Source organism: Salmo trutta, chromosome 1 (assembly GCF_901001165.1).
Source record: "Salmo trutta chromosome 1, fSalTru1.1, whole genome shotgun sequence".
Lineage (NCBI taxonomy): Eukaryota > Metazoa > Chordata > Actinopteri > Salmoniformes > Salmonidae > Salmo > Salmo trutta.
Genome location: NC_042957.1, coordinates 37,159,921 through 37,182,727, shown reverse-complemented (window position 1 = coordinate 37,182,727; position 22,807 = coordinate 37,159,921). Strand labels below are relative to the sequence as shown.

Sequence of the window (22,807 nt, the reverse complement as noted above, 5' to 3'; positions counted from 1 at the left end):
GATGGACTCTGGGGCAACAACGTGCAGTTTTGCCCTGGCTGTCGCAGGGAGAGTACGCAACCAGCAGAGAGGAGCCTGGGAGCTCACTCACGTCACACTGACCTCACCTCAATAGCAAAAAAGTGTCTTTGCACGAGTCCAGGGTGATCACACAGACCCGTACACACACTCACGAACACACACAGCTTACTCTTTAAACATCCAAAAAACACTTCCCACAGTTTCAGGAACATCTGACAGCAAAACACACTCATCACGTTGCATCATAGTGACTCAATCAATCACACTGACTCTGGTCCTGCAGCTCATGGAACTAGAACATTCAGGGTTACGTTGTATAATATAAAAAACTCCTAAGATTAGTCCGATCCAAGTTATACTGAACAAAAATATAAAAACGCAACATGAAACAATTTCAATGATTTTACTGAGTTACAGTTCATAGAAGGAACTCAGTCAAGTGAAATAAATTCATTAGGCCCTAATCTATGAATTTCACATGACTGGGCAGGGGTGCAGCCATTGGTGGACCTGGGAGGGCAGGCCCACCCACTGGGGAGCCAGGCCCAGCCAATCAGAATGAGTTTTCCCCACAAAAGTGCTTTATTACAGACATACTTCTCAGCACCCGCCGTCCCTCCCCTCAGACAATCCCACAGGTGAAGAAGCCGGATGTGGAGGTCCTGAGCTGGCTTTGTTACATGTGGTCTGCAGTTGTGAGTCCGGTTGAACGTACTGCCAAATTCCCTAACGTTGAAGGCAGCTTATGGTAGAGAAATTAACATTCAATTATCTGGCAACAGCTCTGTTGGAAATTCCTGTAGTCTGCATGCCAAATTCACATTCCCTCAAAACTTGAGACATCTGTGGCATTGTGACAAAACTGCACATTTTAAAGTGGCTTTTTATAGTCCCCAGCACAAGGTGCAACTGAGTAATGATCATGCTGTTTAATCAGCTTCTTGATATGCAACACCTGTCAGGTGGATGGATTATTCTGGCAAAGGAGAAATGTTCACTAATAGGGATGTAAACAAATTTGTTCACAAAATTTGAGAGAAATAAGCTTTTTGTGCATATGGAACACTTCTGGGATTTTTTCTTTTAGCTCATGAAACATGGGACCAACACTTTACCTGTTGCGTTTATATTTTTGTTCAGTGTAAATTTTATTCCAAATCAAATCAGACTTTATTGGTCACATACACATTTTTAGCAGATGTTATTGCGTATGTGGCGAAATATGTGTTCCTAGCTCCAACAGTGGAGTAGTATCGGACAATAATTCAAAACAATACACACAAATCTAAAAGTAAAAAAATTGAATTAAGAAATATATAAATATTAGGACAAGCAATGTCGGAGTGTCATTGACTAAAATACAGTAGAATAGAATACATATGAGATGAGTAAAGCAGTGTGCAAACATTATTAAAGTGACTAATGTTCCATTATTAAAGTGGCCAGTGATTCCATGTATATGTATAGAGGGCAGCAGCCTCTAAGATGTTGGGTTGAGTAACCGGATGGTAGCCGGCAAGTGATGGCTATTTAACAGTCGTCTGGCCTTGAGATTACTATTTTTCGGTCTCTCTGTCCCAGCTTTGATGCACCTGTACTGCCCTCGCCTTCTGGATGATAGCGGGGTGAGCAGGCCGTGGCTCGGGTGGTTGATGTCCTTGACGATCTTTTTGGCCTTCTTGTGACATCAGGTGCTGTAGGTCTCTTGGAGGGCAGGTAATTTGCCCCCGGTGATGCGTTGGGCAGACCGCACCACCCTCTGGAGAGCTCTGAGGTGGTGGGCAGTGCAGTTGCCATACCAGGCGGTGATACAGCCCAACAGGATGCTCTCAATTGTGCACCTGTAAAAGTTTGTGAGGATCTTGGGCCAAGCCAAATTTCTTCAGCCTCCTGAGGTTGAAGAAGCACTGCCTTCAACACACTGCCTGTGTGGGTGGACCATTTCAGATGATCAGTGACATATACACAGAGGAACTTGAAGCGTTCCACCTTCTCCACTGCAGTCCCATTGATGTGGATAGGGGCGTGCTCCCACTGCTGTTTCCTGAAGTCCACGACTCAGCACCTTCATTTATTGAGGGAGAGGTTATTTTCTTGGCACCACTCTGCCAGGGCCCTCACCTCATCCCTGTAGGCTGTCTCATCGTTGTTGGTAATCAGGCCTACTACTGTTGTTTCGTCTGCAAACTTGATGATTGAGTTGGAGGCGTGTGTGGCCACTCAGTCATGGGTGAACAGGGAGTACAGGAGGGGGCTGAGCACGCACCCTTGTGGGGCCCCTGTGTTAAGGATCAGTGAATTGGAGGTGTTGTTTCCAACCTTCACCACCTGGGGGCGGCCCATCAGGAAGTCCAGGATACAGTTGCACAGGGCTGGGTTGAGACCCAGGGCCCCCGAGTTTAATTATGAGCTTGGAGGGTACTATGGTGTTGAAGGCTGAGCTATAGTCAATGAACCACATTCTTACGTAGGTATTACTCTTGTCCAGGTGAGATAGGGCAGTGTGCAGTGCGATGGCGATTGCATCGTCTGTTGATCTATTGGGGCGGTCTAGGGTGTCAGGTAAGGTAGAGGTGATATGATCCTTATCCTTAGCCTCTCAAAGCACTTCATGATGACAAAAGTGAGTGCTACGGGGCGATTATTCATTTTTTCAGTTACCTTTGCTTTCTTGGGTACAGGAACAATGGTGGACATCTTGAAGCGAGTGAGGACAGCAGACTGGGATAGGGAGAGATTGAATATGTCCGTAAACACTCCAGCCAGCTGGTCTGCGTATGCACTGAGGACGCGGCTATGGATGCCATCTTAGGAGGCAGCCTTGCGAGGGTTAACATGCTTAAAGGTCTTACTCACGTCAGCTACGGAGAACAAGAGCCCACAGTCCTTGGCCGCATTGGTGGCACTTGTCCGGGAGCAAGACGGTGTTCGCGACGTGGCTGGTTTTCCCTTTGTAATCCATGATTGTCTGTAGACCCTGCCACATACGTCTCGTCTGAGCCGTTGAATTGCGACTCCACTTTTTCTCTGCACTGACGGTTTGCCTGTTTGATTGCCTTACAGAGGGAATAACTACACTGTTTGGATTCAACCATATTCCCAGGCACCTTGCCATGGTTAAATGCGGTGGTTTACAGTTTCAGTTTTGCACAAATGCTGCCATCTATCCACGGTTTCTGGTTTGGGTAGGTTTTCATAGTCACAGTGGGAACAACATCCTCTATACACTTCTTAATGAACTCAGTCACAGTGTCCGTGTACATGTCAAGGTTATACTCAGAGGCTACCCGGAACATATCCCAGTCTGCGTGATCAAAACAATCTTGAAGCATGGATTCCGAATGGTCAGACCAGCGTTGAATATACCTTAGCACAGGTACTTCCCGTTTGAGTTTCGGCCTATAGGAAGAGAGACAAATGGAGTTGTGATCTGATTTGCCGAAGGGAGGGCGGAGGGCCTTTTTTATGCATTTCGAAAGTGGGAGTAGCAGTGGCCGAGTGTTTAACCAGAGCGAGTACTACAGTCAAAGTGTTGATAGAACTTCAGTAGCGTTTTCCTCAAATTTGCTTTGTTAAATCCCCATGTACAATAAATGCGGCCTCAGGATATGTGGTTTCCAGTTTGCATGAAGTCCAAATCAAATCAAACTGTATTTGTCACATGCGCCGAATACAACAAGTGTAGACCTTACCGTGAAATGCTTACTTACAAAGCCCATAACAGTGCAGATCAAGAAGAGTTAAGAAAAATATTGACCAAATAAACTAAAGTAACACAATAACATAACAATAACGAGGCTATATTCAGGGGGTACCGGTACAGAGTTAGTGTCTACAGGTTAGTTGAGGTCATTTAGGGGTGTAAGTAGGGGTGAAGTGACTATGCAAAGATAAAACAGCGAGTAGCAGCAGTGTCAATGTAAATAGTCTGGTGCCCATTCAATTAATTGTTCAGCAGTATTATGGCTTGGGGGTAGAAGCTGTTAAGGACTTTTTGAGGATCTGGGGACCCATGCCAAATCTTTTCAGTCTCCTGAGGGGGTAAAATGTTTTGTCGTGCCCTCTTAACAACTGTCTTGGTTTGTTTGGACCGTGATGTGGACACCAAGGAACTTGAAACTCTCGACCCGCTCCACTACAGCCCCGTCGATGTTAATGGAGGCCTGTTAGGCCCGCCTTTTCCTGTAATCCACAATCAACTCCTTTGTGTTGCTCACATTGAGGGAGAGGTTGTTGTCCTGGCACCACACTGCCAGTTCTCTAACCTCCTCAATATAGACTGTCACATCGTTGTCGGTGATTAGGCCTACCACTGTTATGTCGTCAGCAAACTTAACTGATGGTGTTGGAGTCGTGTTTGGCCATGCAGTCGTGGGTGAACAGGGAGTACAGGAGAGGACTAAGTACACACCCCTGAGGGGCCCCAGTGTTGAGGAGAAACCCCAGCATGGCACACGTGTTGTTGCCTACCCTTACCACCTGGGAGCGGCCCATCAGGAAGTCCAAGATCCAGTTGCAGAGGGAGGTGTTTAGTCCCAGAGTCCTTAGCCTAGTGATGAGCTTCATGGGCACTATGGTGTTGAACGCTGAGCTGTAGTCAATGAACAACATTTTCACATAGGTGTTCTTTTTGTACAGGTGGGAAAGGGCAGTGTGGAGTGCGATTGAGATTGCGTCATCGGTGGATCCGTTGGGGCGGTATGCGAATTGGAGTGGGTCTAGGGTATCCGAGAGGATGCTGTTGATGTGAGCCATGACCAGCCTTTCAAAACACTTCATGGCTATCGATGTGAGTGCGGTAATCATTACACTTCATGGCTATCGACGTGAGTGCGGTAATCATTTAGGCAGGTTACCTTCGCTTCCTTGGGCACAGGGACTATGGTGGTCTGGTTGAAACATGCAGGTATTACAGACTCGGTCAGGGAGAGGTTGGAAATGTCGCTGAAGATATTTGCCAGTTGGTCCGTGTATGCTTTGAGTACACGTCCTGGTAATCCGTCTGGCCCCGCGGCTTTGTGAATGTTGACCTTTTTAAAGGTCTTGCTAACATCGGCTACCCATTGGCTACCGAGAGCGTGTACTTCCTTGAGGGCTATCATGGTGTCGGCTTGAGAGGGAATATAAATGACTGTGACTATAACTGAAGAGAATTCTCTTGGGAAGTAATACAGTCGGCATTTGATTGTGAGGTATTCTAGGTCGGGTGAACAGAAGGACTTGAGTTTCTGTATGTTATCACAATCACACCATGAGTCGTATTCCTGGTCGTAATGCTGGTCAGTTACCGCCACTCTGATATCCAAACGTTGTTTCCGGCTGTATGTAATAAAACAAAAACTTTTAGGCTAATAATGTAAGAAACAACACACAAAAAAACAAAATACTGCAAAGTTGCTTAAGACCTAGAAGAAGAGCTGCCATATCTTTCAGCGCCATCTTGCCACCAACAGGATTTGTTATTCAAGTGAATTTATTGAAATCTACAACTGGAAAGGGATTTCTATCTACAAAGTGTATTATAGACAATGAAGAACATTCATTTAGATTAAGTATTGTTGATGTCCAAAATCTCTAAGTGCATGGTTAAGGAATATCTAACAATACTGGTACTAAATACATTTACTGAGTTTAAGTAAGCATACACCTTATATGGAATATACTTAAGGTGTTTATTAACAACTTAAAGGACAGCTACAGTATTATTCAACTTAGTTTGACAGTATATGGTATGTATAAGCTGGAAGTAGAGACTAAGCGTTGATGTTCACTAGTTTACTCCAATTTGGGTAGGGGTGGTAGGGTAGAAAGTAATAAAAAAAAAATATATATATATATATATATATATATATATATATATATATATATATACAGTACCAGTCAAAAGTTTGGGCATACCTACTCATTCAAGGTGTTGATCTTTATTTTGACTATTTTCTACATTGTAAAATAATAGTGAAGACATCAGAACTATGAAATAACACATGGAATCATGTAGTTAAATCAGGTGATTGTGGAGGCCAGGTCATCTGATGCAGCACTCCATTACTCTCCTTGGTCAAATATCCCTTACACAGCCTGGAGGTGTGTTTTGGGTTATTGTCCTGTTGAAAAACAAATTATAGTCCCACTAAGCGCAGGAGGTGGGAGTGCACATCGCTGCAGAATGCTGTGGTAGCCATGCTGGTTAAGTGCGCCTTGAATTCTAAATAAATCACAGACAGTGACACCAGCAAGGCACCCCCACACCTCCTCCTCCATGCTTCACAGTGGGAACAACACATGCTGACATCATCCGTTCACCTACTCTGCATCTCACAAAGACACGGCAGTTGGAACCAAAAATCTCAAATTTGGACTCATCAGACCAAAAGACTGGTCAAATGTCCATTGCTCGTGTTTCTTGGCCCAAGCAAGTCTCTTCTTATTGGTGTCCTTTAGTAGTGGTTTCTTTGTAGCAATTAGACCATGAAGGCCTGATTCACACAGTCTTCTCTGAACAGTTGATGTTGAGATGTCTGTTACTTGAACTCTGTGAAGCATTTATTTGGGCTGCAATTTCTGAGGCTTGTAACTCTAATTTAACTTATCCTTTGCAGCAGAGGTAACTCTGGCTCTTCCTTGCCTGTGGCGATCCTCATGAGAGCCAGTTTCATCATAGCGCTTGATGGTTTTTGCAACTGCACAAATTTTCTGGCTTGACTGACTTCCATGTCTTAAAGTAATGATGGACTGTTTCTTTTTGCCTATTTAAGCTGTTCTTGCCATAATTTGGACTTGGGTCTTTTACCAAATAGGGCTGTCTTCTGTATGCCACAACACAACTGATTGGCTTAAACACATTAAGAAGGAAAGAAAGTCCACAAATTAACTCATTTAAATGCATTCCAGGTGACTACCTTATGAAGCTGGTTGAGAGAATGCGAAGTGTGTGCAGAGCTGTCATCAAGGCAAAGCGTGGCTACTTCGAAGAATCTAAAATCTATTTTGATTTGTTCAATACTTTTGGTTACTACATGATCTCATTTATGTCATTTCATAGTTTGTCTTCACTATTATTCTACTATGTAGAAAATAGTCAAAATAAAATAAAAACCCTGGAATGAGTAGCTGTGTTCAAACTTTTGACTAGTACTAACATACATATACACATATATATATATATATATATATATACACACACACACACACACACACACACACACACACATACACATACACAGTTGAAAAGTCGGAAGTTTACATACACTTAGGTTGGAGTCATTAAAACTCATTTTTCAACCACTCCACAAATTTCTTGTTAACAAACTATAGTTTTGGCAAGTCGGTTAGGACATCTACTTTGTGCATGACACAAGTAATTTGACACAATTGTTTACAGACAGATTTCATTTAATCACAATTTCAGTTGGTCAGAAGTTTACATACACTAAGTTGACTGTGCCTTTAAACAGCTTGGAAAATTCCAAAAAATGATGTCATGGCTTTAGAAGCTTCTGATAGGCTAATTGACATCATTTGAGTCAATTGGAGGTGTACCTGTGGATGTATTTAAAGGCCTACCTTCAAACTCAGTGCCTCTTTGCTTGACATCATGGGAAAATCAAAAGAAATCAGCCAAGACCTCAGAAAAAAAACCTGTACAAACAATAGTCCACAAGTATAAACACCATGGGACCACGCAGCCGTCATACCGCTCAGGAAGGAGACACATTCTGTCTCCTAGAGATGAATGTACTTGTGTGAAAAGTGCAAATCAATCCCAGAACAGCAGCAAAAGGACCTTGTGAAGATGCTGGAGGAAACAGGTACAAATGTATCTATATCCACAGTAAAACAAGTCCAATATCGACATAACCTAAAAGGCCGCTCTGCAAGGAAGAAGCCACTGCTCCAAATCCTCCATAAAAAAGCCAGACTACGGTTTGCAACTGCACATGGGGACAAAGATCGTACTTTTTGGAGAAATGTCCTCTGGTCTGATAAAACAAAAAAAGAACTGTTTGCCATTATGACCATCGTTATGTTTGGAGGAAAAGGGGGATGCTTGCAAGCCGAAGAACACTATCCCAACCGTGAAGCACAGGGGTGGCATCATCATGTTGTGGGGGTGCTTTGCTGCAGGAGGGTCTGGTGCACTTCACAAAATAGATGACTTCATGAGGAAGGAAAGTTATGTGCATATATTGAAGCAACATCTCAAGACATCAGTCAGGAAGTTAAAGCTTGGTAGCAAATGGGTCTTCCAAATGGACAATGACCCCAAGCATGCTTCCAAAGTTGTGGCAAAATGGCTTAAGGACAACAAAGTCAAGGTATTGGTGTGGCCATCACAAATCCCTGACCTCAATCCTATAGAAAATTTGTGGGCAGAACTGAAAAAGTGTGTGCCAACAAGGAGGCCTACAAACCTGAATCAGTGACACCAACTGCCATTAGGTACCGAGATGAGATCCTCAGACCCCTTGTGAGGCCATATGCTGGTGCGGTTGGCCCTGGGTTCCTCCTAATGCAAGACAATGCTAGACCTCATGTGGCTGGAGTGTGTCAGCAGTTCCTGCAAGAGGAAGGCATTGATGCTATGAACTGGCCCGCCCGTTCCCCAGACCTGAATCCAATTGAGCACATCTGGGACATCATGTCTCGCTCCATCCACCAACGCCACGTTGCACCACAGACTGTCCAGGAGTTGGCAGATGCTTTAGTCCAGGTCTGGGAGGAGATCCCTCAGGAGACCATCCGCCACCTCATCAGGAGCATGACCAGGCGTTGTAGGGAGGCCATACAGGCACGTGGAGGCCACACACACTGCTGAGCCTCATTTTGACTTGTTTTAAGGACATTACATCAAAGTTGGATCAGCCTGTAGTGTGGTTTTCCACTTTAATTTTGAGTGTGACTCCAAATCCAGACCTCCATGGGTTGATAAATTGGATTTCCATTGATTATTTTTGTGCGATTTTGTTGTCAGCACATTCAACTATGTAAAGAAAAAAGTATTTAATAAGATTATTTCTTTCATTCACATCTAGGATGTGTTGTTTAAGTGTTCCCTTTATTTTGAGCAGTATATATACACACACACACACAGTTGAAGTCAGAAGTTTACATACACCTTAGCCAAATACATTTAAACTCAGTTTTTCACAATTCCTGACAGTTATTCCTAGTAAAAATTCCCTGTCTTAGGTCAGTCAGGCTACCTCTGGCGAGCACATGGAGGGCTGTGCGGCCCCCAAAGAAATGCCACCCCACACCATGACTGACCCACCGCCAAACCGGTTATGCTGGAGGATGTTGCAGGGAGCAGAACGTTCTCCACGGCGTCTCCAGACTCTGTCACGTCTGTCACGTGCTCAGTGTGAACCTGCTTTCATCTGTGAAGAGCACAGGGCGCCAGTGGCGAATTTGCCAATCTTGGTGTTCTCTGGCAAATGCCAAACGTCCTGCACGGTGTTGGGCTGTAAGCACAACCCCCACCTGTGGACGTCGGGGCCTCATACCACCCTCATGGAGTCTGTTTCTGACCGTTTGAGCAGACACATGCACATTTGTGGCCGGCTGGAGGTCATTTTGCAGGGCTCTGGCAGTTTTTCTCCTGCTCCTCCTTGCACAAAGGCGGAGGTAGCGGTCCTGCTGCTGGGTTGTTGCCCTCCTACGGCCTCCTCCACGTCTGCTGATGTACTGGCCTGTCTCCTGGTAGCGCCTCCATGCTCTGGACACTACGCTGACAGACACAGCAAACCTTCTTGCCACAGCTCGCATTGATGTACCATCCTGGATGAGCTGCACTACCTGAGCCACTTGTGTGGGTTGTAGACTCCGTCTCATGCTACCACTAGAGTGAAAGCTCCGCCAGCATTCAAAAGTGACCAAAACATCAGCCAGGAAGCATAGGAACTGAGAAGTGGTCTGTGGTCCCCACCTGCAGAACCACTCCTTTATTGGGGGTGTCTTGCTAATTGCCTATAATTTCCACCTGTTGTCTATTCCATTTACACAACAGCATGTGAAATTTATTGTCAATCAGTGTTGCTTCCTAAGTGGACAGTTTGATTTCACAGAAGTGTGATTGACTTGGAGTTACATTGTGTTGTTTAAGTGTTCCCTTTATTTTTTTGAGCAGTGTATACATCTTCAATATTAAAGTTGATCTACCCCCTAAAAAAATACATAAAAACATTTAATAAAAAGGATTGTTGATGTCCACAATCTCTGTAAGTGCATGGCTAAGGCATGCCTAATAATACTGGTACTAAATACTTCTACGGAGTTTAAGTATGCATAACCCCTTATATGGAATACACTTAAGGTGTTTATTAAGAACTTAAATGACAGCTACAGTATTATTCAACAGTCTGACGGTGACATTGGTTTTGACATTCAGTTCTCCATTTGCACTCAGGCATTGATTTAATTATTTTGACTTTTCATTCTTATTTTCGTAGGATTGTGTAATGTCTATTTTCCTATGTTGAATATACTACATGAGTTGAGTACTGCCCTGCTATTCATTTACATCTTTGCTTGTTTGTTGTTGCTGGATTCAAGTTGAAACTAAGTAATAGCTCCCTCTACTGTTTTACGTGGGAATATGACTACTTGTATGCGCTTCATGAAATCAATTCAATCGCGCGATCTTCTGAATATAGTTGAAAACTGCTGATTCCATAGTATTAAACTTAGTCCTAAATATGTCATTCTCAGCCTGCTAAATTGGTCTGGTCACTCACTCATAATCCCCTTGTTCTCATAAAAGAAAACACTAACTCAAGTCCAGACAATGTAGGAACAAAGTACTGTACCTAATGCTAAAAAGGTTGATCTTACAACATCACAAGAAAATGATCTTGGTCTTATCAGGAAATGTCTTACATTGGAGTCGTCGCCCCCAGTCAGGTCCTGAAAGCTCTGGAGCAGGTTTTCACCAAAGATCTCTCTGTACTTTGCTCCGTTCATCTTCCCCTCGATCCTGACTCGTCTCCCAGTCCCTGCCGCTGAAAAACATCCCCACAGCATGTTGTCACCACCATGCTTCACCGTAGGGATAGTGCCAGGTTTCCTCCAGACGTGATGCTTGGCATTCAGGCCGAAGAGTTCAATCTTGGTTTCATCAGACCAGAGGATCTTGTTTCTCATGGTGTGTGAGTCCTTTAGGTGCCTTTCGGCAAACTCCAAGCCGTCTGGCCACTCTACCATAGAGGCCTGATTGGTGAAGTGTTGCAGAGATGGTCCTTCTGGGAGAACCTCTCATTTCCACAGAGGAACTCTGTCAGAGTGACCAGCGGGTTCTTGGTCACCTCCCTTAACCAAGGTCCTTCTCCCCAGATTGCTCAGTTTGGCCAGGCGACCAGCTCTAGGAGTCGTGTTGGTTCCAGACTTCTTCCATTTAAGAATGATGGAGGCCACTGTTTTTGGGGACCTTCAATGCTGCAGCAATTTCTTGGTACCCTTCCCCAGATCTGTGCCTCTACACAATCCTGTCTAGGATCTTTACGGACAATTCCTTCGACCTCATGGCTTGGTTTTTGCTCTGACATGCACGGTCAACTGTGGGACCTTAAACAGGTGTGTGCCTTTCCAAATCATGTCCAATCAATTGAATTTACCACAGGCAGACGCCAATCAAATCGTAGAAACATCTCAAGGATGATCAATAGAAACAGAATGCAGCTGAGCTCAATTTCAAGTCTCATAGCAAAGGGTCTGAATACTTATGTAAATAAGGTATTTTTGATTATTTGTAATACATTTGCAAATGTTTAAAAACCTGTTTTCGTTTTCTCATTATGGGGTATTGTGTGTAGATTGATGAGGAAAACAAATTGAATCCATTGTAAAATAAAGTTGTAACGTAACAAAATGTGGTAAAAGGGAAGGGGACTGAATACTTTCCGAGTGCACAGAGCCTATAGAAAGTCTACACATTGTGTTAAAGTGGGATTAAAATTCATTTGTAATTTTTTTGTTAACCATCTACACAAAAATAAATAAATGTAAAGTTGAAAAACAAGACACTAATATTTGACAAGTATTCACCCCCAAGTCAATACATGTTAGAAACACCTTTGGCAGCAATTACAGCTGTCTTCTTGGGAGCTTTGCACAACTGTATTGTGCAATATTTGCCCATTCTTTTCAAAATTCGTCAAGCTCTGTCAAGATGTTGGGGTTCACGGCTAGACAGCAATTTAAGTCTTGCCATAGATTTAAGCAGATTTAAGTAAAAACTATAACTAGACCACAGGAAGATTCACTGTCTTCTTGGTAATCAACTCCTGTGTAGATTTGGCTTTGTGTTGTAGGTTATTGTCCTGCTGAAAGGTGAATTCCTCTCCCAGTGTCTGGTGTAAAGCAGACGGACGCAGGTTTTCCTCTAGGACTTTGCCTGTGCTTATCTACATCTAGTTTATTTTCATCCTGAAAAACTCCCAGTATTTGGTGTAAATCAATGACAAAAATTACACTTAAATCTATTTCAATCCCACTTCGTAACAAAATGTGAAAAAAGTTCCAAGTGGGTGTAGACTTTCAATGGCAACCGTACATTCTGATGTTGTTCCCTGTTAATCACAGATTATGTGAACTCACTGCTGTCTAGTGGATTTTGAACCTGCAGCCAAATCCCAAATGACCCCAAAGTCAGTTGGAAATCCATACAGGAGTTGCTTGTTGCACATTTTACACCATTGTCATTTTAGCTCGTCATCTCTATTCTCACATTAACCTGTTAGGACATTCCTACGTAGACAGACTACTAGCCTCAACTTTACTGGAGATCATAACATTACGATCTGAACTGTAGGCGAAAATAGTAGCCAATTTACTCCACTATGAACAACAATCATATTGGTGTAATACCTACAGGCATTGGAGTAAACCGCACCAGTCCAATTCATTGTCAGCTTCCGTTTCGTCCCTATATTCAGTGCGCCAGTATCTGATCTGCCTTGGGAGTGTTTGTTTTTGGAAATATTATTAAACCATGAAAACACCTGAAACTGTTTTACTATAGAAACACAATTAAATAAGGCAAACATTATTTAATGATTGGAGAGGAAAATATTTCAGGGAGAAAACTAATGCAGCATTTGTATTTAGTCTCTAGTATTAACCAAAAAATAACAACTCTTCATCCATATACAAACACAACATCTCATCACTTCATCTAGAGCAAAGTAAATAGATTCATCTCGCAAAGCTGGAAGGTAGCCAAAGCAGCAGGTGGGGTGAGGGTCGACCAGGACCAAAGGCATGCTGTTATTATTTTCATCATAATCGTCAGAGTGCTTGCAAAACTCATGTCGGTGGAGGCTTGTTAAGTTTTGTTTTTAGATGGCGTCGATGTCAAAGTCGTCCTCTTCCTCTGCAGGCTTCTCTGGTTTCACAGTCTCCACTTTCAGCTCTCGGGCAGAGGCTGAGTAGACCACCTGGGAGGAAAGAAGGGGGGGTTAATTGGGTGAAATTAAAGACACTGCAGTGCCACTCATTTCTCACCAGGCACTTCAGTAGGATGCATAAGTATTCTGTACACTCGAGTCAAACATAACACCGTATTCAGCTCAAAAAGTTTATCGCTTTGCCAATTTTTTAAAACGAGTATTACTTTAGTGCCTTTTTCCAAACAATGAATGTTTGCTTTTTTTATTCTGTACAGGCAATCTTTTCACTGTCAATTAGGTTAGTATTGTGGAGTAACTACAATGTACAATGTTGATCCAGCCTCAGTTCTCCCATCACAGCCATTAAACTCTGTATCTGTTGTAAAGTCACCATTGGCCTCATTTTGAAATCCCTGAGCGGTTTCCCCTCCTCTCCGTCAACTGAGTTAGGAAGGACGCCTGTATCTTTGTAGTGACTGGGTGTATTGATACACCACACAAAGTGTAATTAATAACATCACCATGCTCAAAGGGATATTCAGTGTCTGCTTTTTTTTTTTTTTTTTTACCCATCTACCAATAGGTGCTCTTTGCGAGACATTGGAAAACTTCCCTGGTCTTTGTGGTTGAATCTGTGTTTGAAATTCACTGCTCGACTGAAGGACCTTATAATTGTATGAGGGGTACAGATGAGGTCGTCATTCAAAAATCATGTTAAACACTATTATTGCAAGTCCATGTGACTTGTTAACCTGTCTGGGCTAGGGGGCAGTACTTTCACGGCCGGATAAAAAACGTACCCGATTTAAACTGGTTACTACTCTTTCCCAGAAACGAGAATATGCATATTATTAGTAGATTTGGATAGAAAACACTGACGTTTCTAAAACTGTTTGAATGGTGTCTGTGTATAACAGAACTCATATGGCAGGCAAAAACCTGAGAAAATTAGTTCTCCCTTTGCTTCTCTATCAAAACTACAGTGCCCGTGGGGTTATGTAGCACTTTCTAAAGCTTCCATTGGCTCTCTAAAGCATTCAGAAAGCGGATTGACGCGTCTCCTGTCTCCGGGCAGAGTACAGGAGCACAGTTTGTCAGTGGACTGCCTGGTGGCTAAGAGATTGGAAATGCGCGTTCACGAGACCGCCATTTTTTCTCTTCCTTTTTGAATGTATATAGCATCGTCCGGTTGGAATATTATCACTATTTTACGAGAAAATTTGATTTTAAACAGCGTTTGACATGCTTCTAAGTACGGTAAAGGAACATTTTGAATTTTTTTGTCTCGAAATGCGCTCGCGCGTTACCCTTTAGTCACCTGAACACACAAACAAAAACGGGGTATTTGCACATAACTATGGATTATTTGGAACAAAAACATTTGTTGTGGAAGTAGCAGTCCTGGGAGTGCATTCTGACGAAGAACAGCAAAGGTAATCCAATTTTTCTAATAGTAATTCTGAGTTTAGGTTTCCTCGAACTTGGCGGGTGTCAAATTAGCTAGCCGTGATGGCTGAGCTATGTACTCAGAATATTGCAAAATGTGCTTTCGCCGAAAAGCTATTTTAAAATCTGACATAGCGATTGCATAAAGGAGTTCTGTATCTATAATTCTTAAAATAATTGTTATGTATTTTGTCAACGTTTATCATGAGTAATTTAGTAAATTCACCGGAAGTTTTCGGTGGGAATACAATTTCTGAACATCACACGCCAATGTAAAAAGCTGTTTTTTGATATAAATATGAACTCGATTGAACAAAAGATGCATGTATTGTATAACAATGTCCTAGGAGTGTCATCTGATGAAGATCAAAGGTTAGTGCTGCATTTAGCTGTGTTTTGGGTTTTTGTGACATATATGCTTGCTTGAAAAATGGCTGTGTGGTTATTTGTGTCTATGTACTCTCCTAACATAATCTAATGTTTTGCTTTCGCTGTAAAGCCTTTTTGAAAATCGGACAATGTGGTTAGATTAACGAGAGTCTTATCTTTCAAATGGTGTAAAATAGTCGTATGTTTGAAATATTGAAATGATTGCATTTGAGGTATTTGTATTTCGCGCCACGCGATTCCACTGGCTGTTGAATAGAGTGGGACATAGAAGTTAAGCGCACTTTTCCTTCTGAACTTATTCAGGATTACCATAAAGGGGTTGAATACTTATTGAAAGACATTCAAGCTTTTCATTTTTTATTAAATTTGTAAAAATGTAAAACATTATTCCACTTTGACATGGGGTATTGTGAGTAGGCCAGTGACAAAATCTAAAATGTAATCAATTTTAAATTCATGCTGTAACAATAGAAATGTCAAGGGGTCTGAATAGTTTCTGAAGGCACTGTATCTGAATAGGTCCATGGTAAAGAGGAAACCTTGCGACAGTGGCCATTTTCATGTCAGTGCCATAATACCAAACCTATGTCTATATGCACGTGACGGGAATGAATGTATATAGGTAAAATCAGAGGCAGTGATAAGTCATTACCTCCACATTATCTTCATCTTCCTCCTCGTCCGCCCCGCTGCCCTCGCTCTCCTCTTCCGCTTCCTTCAGCCACTTGACGAATGGCGCTGCCTTGGCGTGGATCTCTTTGGCCAGCTCCTTGGACACGTATTTCTTGGACACCTGACACACAGGATTGATGTGTTAGAGGTAGGATGAAAAATGAGTCATTTCACAGGTTCTAATGTAGGTTACAGAGTCTCCTCTTAATATGTAAAATATCTTGGACAGGTCTCTTGCAAAATAAGTGACCTTCATGACGCTGACCTGGGTAAATTCAAAGTTGTAAAGAAGAAAAACAATATCCCATCATCCCTGTTGACGGTTATCCCCATTACCTTCTCAGCCCAGGCCAGGATGACGTCTTCCTCCAGTAGGTCGGCGTCATACAGGTCTTTGAGGACAAGGGGCACGCGGGGTAAAAGCTGGGACTGGTGCAGCTTCACCAGACACTCAAAGCCACCCAGCAGGTACTTCTGGGCCTTCTTGTTGTTGTGGGTAAACTGGACACCAGAGAAATGTTTTAAATTGACGGTGCGGATGGAGTTTGAGCAAAACCCAACAGCAGGATTATAGCCGTTTCTATTGCCACAATCAATTTTGTTGAGGTTATGTCCCAACAATTGCTAGTGTTAAGATTACTAGTGTTGTGACACTGCTTCATGTCTTATGCGTTATGGAACTCACAGTTCAAACACCAACTATAGACAATATTAAGCTGATGTCCATCAAATGGCATCAGGGCACTGACCTCATACCCAACAACTGATATGACGGCACTGACCTATTGCAAATTTCAGTTAAATATCAGACCAAATGACACAAGTAGTGTGACAGCACTGACCCAACGCCCAGTTTGCGTTAACAGAGGTCCTCTGTGGCTCAGTTGGAAGCGCATGGCTCTTGCAATGACAAGATTGTGGGTTCGATTCCCAGGACCACCCATACGTAAAAAAATTAATAAATGCACGTCTGACTGTCAGTCGCTTTGGATAAAAACATCTGCTAAATAGCATATGTTATTATATTAACAGGTGGCCTAGTAGTTAGAGTGTTGGGCCAGTAACCGAAAGGTTGCTGGATCAAATTCCAGAGCTGACAAGGTAAAAATCTGTCGTTCTTCCCCTGAGCAAGGCACTGTTCCTCGGGCACCAAAGACGCGAATGTCGAAAATGGCAGCCCCCCGCACCGCTCTGATTCAGAAGGGTTGGGTTAAATGCGGAAGACACAACTGACTGCATTCAACTGAAATGTACAACTGACTAGGTATCCCCCCCTTTCCCTAACAACTAGAGTAGCAGCCCTGACCCTCTCACTCGAGAGCTGCAAGACCTGCAGCCCCGACAGAGCTTGCGGAGCGGTCTGGATTTCTCACGCAGCAGGCGTAAACAACTTCAGAATTAAAATAATTTAGTCCCGCAAAATATTTCAAACGGTTATCTTTGTTTTGTATGCGTTACCTATTGTATATAAGTACCTGTAGCACTATTCATGAACTCTCAAAGTATAATTCTGCTTCAAGTTCAGTAACCTTCCTCAACTCTAGTGGTGTGTGCATGCGAGATCAAATGTGCATATTAAATAGCCTGTGCAGGCTACAGGCATGGGCAGAGAAGCACACGCAGTATTATTTCCATGGAAATGAAAAAGATATCTAACGATTTCGGCAATGAGCACTTAGTCTACAGAGTCAGACAAACTTATGGATACCATTTTAACGTCTGTGCCCACTAAAGGAAGTTAAGCGAGCAAATGCCAAATAAACTCAGCAAAAAAAATAAACAGCCCTATTTCAGGACAGTCTTTCAAAGATAATTCGTAAAAATCCAAATCATTTCACAGATGTTCATTGTAAAAGGGTTTAAACACCGTTTCCCATGCTTGTTCAATGAACCATAAACAATTAATGAACATGCACCTGTGGAACGGTCGTTAACTTCTTATGGATGGGTGGCAGTATTGAGTAGCTTGGATGAAGAAGGTGCCCAGAGTAAACTGCCTGCTACTCAGTCCCAGAAGCTAAGATATGCATATTATTAGTAGATTTGGATAGAAAACACTGAAGTTTCTAAAACTGTTTAAATGATGTCTGAGTATAACAGAACTCATATGGCAAGCAAAAACCTGAGAAAAAAATCCAACCAGGAAGTGTGGAAATCTGAGGTTTGTAGTTTTTCAAGTGATTGCCTATCCAGGATACAGTGTCTGTGGGGTCATTTTGCACTTCCTAAGGCTTCCACTAGATGTCAACAGTCTTTAGAACGTTGTTTCATGCTTCTACTGTGAATGGGGAGAGAATAAGAGCCATTGGAATCAGATGACTGAGAAAATGACATGAGCTCAGTGGCGCGCACTCCCGTGAGAGTTAGCTGTGTTCCTTTTCATTTCTGAAGACAAAAGGAATCGTCCGGTTGGAATATTATGGAAGATTTATGATAAAAACATCCTAAACATTGTATAGAATCAATGTTTGACATGTTTCTACGAACTGTAATAACTTTGACTATTCGTCTGAACTAACTGCGTGAGCAGTGCGTTTGGATTACTCGACGGAACGCTTGGACAAAGGATGGACTTTATCGAACAAAACAAACATTTAATGTGGAACTTTGATTCCTGGGAGTGCATTCCGATGAAGATCATCAAAGTGAATATTTATAATGGTATTTGTGACTTCTGTTGACTCCAAAATTGCAGGTATCTGTATGGATTGTTTTGATGTTTGAGCGCTGTACTCAGATTATTGCAAAGTTCGCTTTCGCCGTAGACAGAGGTTGCATTAAGGAGAAGTGTATCTAATTCTGTGCATAACACTTGTATATTTTATCAAAGTTTATGATAAGTATTTCTGTAAATTGATGTGGCTCTCTGCAAAGTCACCGGTGGTTTTGGAGGCAAAACATTACTGAACATAACGCACCAATGTAAACTGAGATTTTTGGATATAAATATTAACTTCATCGAACAAAACATACATGTATTGTGTAACATGAAGTCCTATGAGTGCCATCTGATGAAGATCAAAGGTTAGTGATTAATTTTCTCCATTTCTGCGACTCCTCTCTTTGGTTGGAAAATGGCTGTATGTTTTTTTGTGACTAGGTGCTGACCTAACAATCGTTTGGTGTGCTTTCGCTGTAAGGCCTTTTTGAAATTGGAGACTGTGGTTGGATTAATGAGAATCCTATCTTTAAAATGGTGTATAATACTTGTATGTTTGAGACATTTTAATTATGAGATTTTTGCTGTTTTTAATTTGGCGCTCTGCACTGTCACTGGCTGTTGTCATATCGATCCCGTTAACTTCTTACGGCTGAAATCCAGTTAAGACACTAACAGCATTAGACGGTCAGCAATTAAGGTCACAGTTTTGAAAACTTAGGACACTAAAGAGGCCTTTCTACTGACTCTGAAAAATACCAAAAGAAAGATGCCCAGGGTCCCTGCTCATCTGCATGAACGTGCCTTAGGCATGCTGCAAGGAGGCATGAGGACTGCAGATGTGGCCAGGGCAATAAACTGCAATGTCCGTACTGTGAGACGCCGAAGACAGCATTACAGGGTGACAGGACGGGCAGCTGATCATCCTAGCAGTGGCAGACCACGTGTAACAACACCTGCACAGGATCGGTACATCACACCTGCGGGACAGGGACAGGATGGCAACAACAACTGCCCAAGTTACACCAGGAACGCACAATGCCTCCATCAGTGCTCAGACTTTCCGCAATAGGCTGAGAGAGGCTGGACTGAGAGCTTGTAGGCCTGTTGTAAGGCAGGTCCTCACCAGACATCACCGGCAACAACGTTGCCTATGGGCACAAACCCACCATTGCTGGACCAGACAGGACTGGCAAAAAGTGCACTTCACTGACGAGTCGAGGTTGTGTCTCACCAGGTGTAATGGTCGGATTTGCATTTATCGTCAAAGGAATGAGCGTTACATCGAGGCCTGTACTCTGGAGCGGGATCGATTTGGAGGTGGAGGGTCCGTCATGGTCTGGGGCGGTGTGTCACAGCATCATCGGACTGAGCTTGTCATTGCAAGCAATCTCAACGCTGTGTGTTACAGGGAAGACATCCTCCTCCCTCATGTGGTACCCTTCCTGCAGGCTCATCCTGACATGACCCTCCAGCATGACAATGCCACCAGCCATACTGCTAGTTCTGTGCGTGATTTCCTGCAAGACAGGAATGTCAGTGTCCTGCCACGACCAGCGAAGAGCCCGAGTCTCAATCCCATTGAGCACATCTGGGACCAGTTGGATCGGAGTGTGAGGGCTAGGGCCATTCCCCCCCCAGAAATGTCCAGGGACTTGCAGGTGCCTTGGTAGAAAAGTGGGGTAACATCTCACAGCAAGAACTGGCAAAAGAAATGACAACAGAGGACACTGTGAACCATGAGATGCACTGCAGTACTTAATGCAGCTGGTGGCTACACTAAAAATAAACCTGGCTACACTAGATACTGACTGATACTTTTGACTTGACCCCCCCTCTTTGTTCAGGGACACATTATTCAATTTCTGTTAGTCACATCTGTGGAACTTGTTCAGTTTTCGTCTCAGTTGATGAATCTTATGTTCATACATATATTTACACATGTTAACCTGTTTGGGATAGGGGGCAGTATTGAGAATTTTGGAAAAAAATATGTGCCCTTTTTTAACTGCCTCCTACACCAACTCAGAAGCTAGAATATGCATATTATTGTTCAGGTTTGGATAGAAAACACTCCGAATTTTCTAAAACTGTTTGAATGGTGTCTGTGAGTATAACAGAACTCCTATGGCAGGCAAAAACCTGACAAGGTTTCAAGCAGGAAGTACCCTGTCTGACAAGGAGTCGTGCGTCTTGCATCTGTTTATTGAAAAGTAAGGATCTTAGCTGTAACGTGACAATTCCCAGGGCTCCAATAGGCTCTCAGAACCCGGGAAATAACTGAAGGTTGACGAGGGAGCCTCAGGCTGAAACACATTATCGGCTTTGGCAAGTGGCGGCTCAGAGGACCTTTGAATGAGGCGCGTGCACGATTCGCTCCTGAGGAGAAATTTAATTCGGCTGTTTAGGCTCAATGCATATTCCCGGTCGGAATATTATCACTTATCTACGAGATAAATGGCATAAAAATTGGTTTTAAACAGCGGTTGACATGCTTCGAAGTACGGTAATGGAATATTTAGACATTTTTGTCACGCCAATGCGCCATGCGCGACACCGTGATGAAGCATTCTGATAGTGTCTAGAACTCACGAACAAAACGTCGCTGTTTGGATATAACGATGGATTATTTGGGACCAAACCAACATTTGTTATTGAAGTAGAAGTCCTGGCAGTGTATTCTGACGAAGAACAAGCAAGGTAAGAACATTTTTCTTATAGGAAATGTGATTTTGGTGGAGGCTGACCTGGGTGGGTATCTAAATAGCTAGCCCTGTGATGCCGGGCTATGTACTTAGATTATTGCAAAATGTGCTTCATCCGAAAAGCTATTTTAAAATCGGACATATCGAGTGCATAGAGGAGTAATGTATCTATAATTCTTAAAATAATTGTTATGCTTTTTGTGAACGTTTATCGTGAGTAATTTAGCAAACTGTTAGTAAATTCCCCGGAAGTTTGCGGGGGTTATGCTTTTTCTGAACGTCACATGCTAATGTAAAAAGCTGTTTTTTGATATAAATATGAACTTGATTGAACAGACATGCATGTATTGTATAACACAATGTCCTAGGTGTGTCATCTGATGAAGATCATAAAAGGTTAGTGCTGCATTTAGCTGTGGTTTGGGTTTATGTGACATGATATGCTAGCTTGAAAAATGGGTGTGATTATTTCTGGCTGGGCACTCTGCTGACATAATCTAATGTTTTGCTTTCGTTGTAAAGCCTTTTTGAAATCGGACAGTGGGGTTAGATTAACGAGATTCTTGTCTTTAAATAGCTGTAAAATAGTCATATGTTTGAGAAATTGAAGTAATAGTATTTCTAACGATTCAAAAATCGCGCCACTGGATTTCAGTGGCTGTTACGTAGGTGGGACGAGTTCGTCCCACATGCGCCAGAGAGGTTAAGTTGCTGAAAATAAACACTTTTATTTTTTTGCTGAGTTTAGCATTTGCGCAATGACTAAGTATCTACTAGCATGCTAATCGGAGACTCACTCTGAGGAAGTGACGTTTGTACTTCTTGATCTGGTCGCGGATGTTCTCGTCCATCAAAAGCTCAGTCAGGATCAGCGGGGCCGTGTCCTTCACGTCCAGACGCTCAGCCTCGGCCAGGATCTCTTTGTCCGAGAAGTCGACGGCACCGTCCTCCTTCTTTTGCTGTCGAGAGAGTGACAGAGTGAGCCACTCAGAGACATCTCACAAACAGTTGAGGACATCTTGAGTCAGCTTTCCATTCACTATTTTTTTTTATTGATCCTTATACAACTGATATATACACAGTACCAGTCAAAAGTTTGGACACCTACTCATTCCAGGTTTATTTTTACTATTTTCTACATTGTAGAATAATAGTGAAGACATCAAAACTGTGAAATAACATATGGAATCATGTAGTAACCAAAACAGTGTTAAACAAACCAAAATATATTTTATTTTACATTCTTCAAAAGTAGCCACCCTTTTGCCTTGACAGCTTTGCATTCTCTCAACCAGCTTCATGAGGTAGTCACCTGGAATGCATTTCAATTAACAGGTGTGGCTTGTTAAAAGTAAATTTGTGGAATTTCTTTTCCTCTTAATGCGTCTGAGCCAATCAGTTGTGTTGTGACAAGTTGGGGGGGGGGTTACAGAAGCTAGCCTTACTTGGTAAAAGACCAAGTCCAGAAATGGCAAGAACAGCTCAAATAAGCAAAGGGAAACAATACTCAATCATTACTTTAAGACATGAAG

At 42.7% G+C, this 22,807-nt stretch overlaps 1 protein-coding gene across 2 annotated transcripts in view; it reads right to left on the bottom strand.

Annotated features, from left to right (window-relative positions):
• Positions 1-13,049: 13,049 nt before the first annotated feature.
• The window catches only part of LOC115195387 (eukaryotic translation initiation factor 5), a 31,688-nt gene continuing 21,930 nt past the window's right edge, over positions 13,050-22,807 (bottom strand). For both annotated transcript variants that reach the window (XM_029755196.1, XM_029755205.1), the window contains exons 9-12: positions 22,073-22,234; positions 16,248-16,412; positions 15,892-16,032; positions 13,050-13,451 (exon numbers count right to left, since the gene is read on the bottom strand). In XM_029755196.1, the coding sequence (XP_029611056.1) occupies positions 13,353-13,451; positions 15,892-16,032; positions 16,248-16,412; positions 22,073-22,234 (567 nt within the window). In that variant the 3' untranslated portion in view covers positions 13,050-13,352. The remainder of the gene's footprint in view (positions 13,452-15,891; positions 16,033-16,247; positions 16,413-22,072; positions 22,235-22,807) is intronic.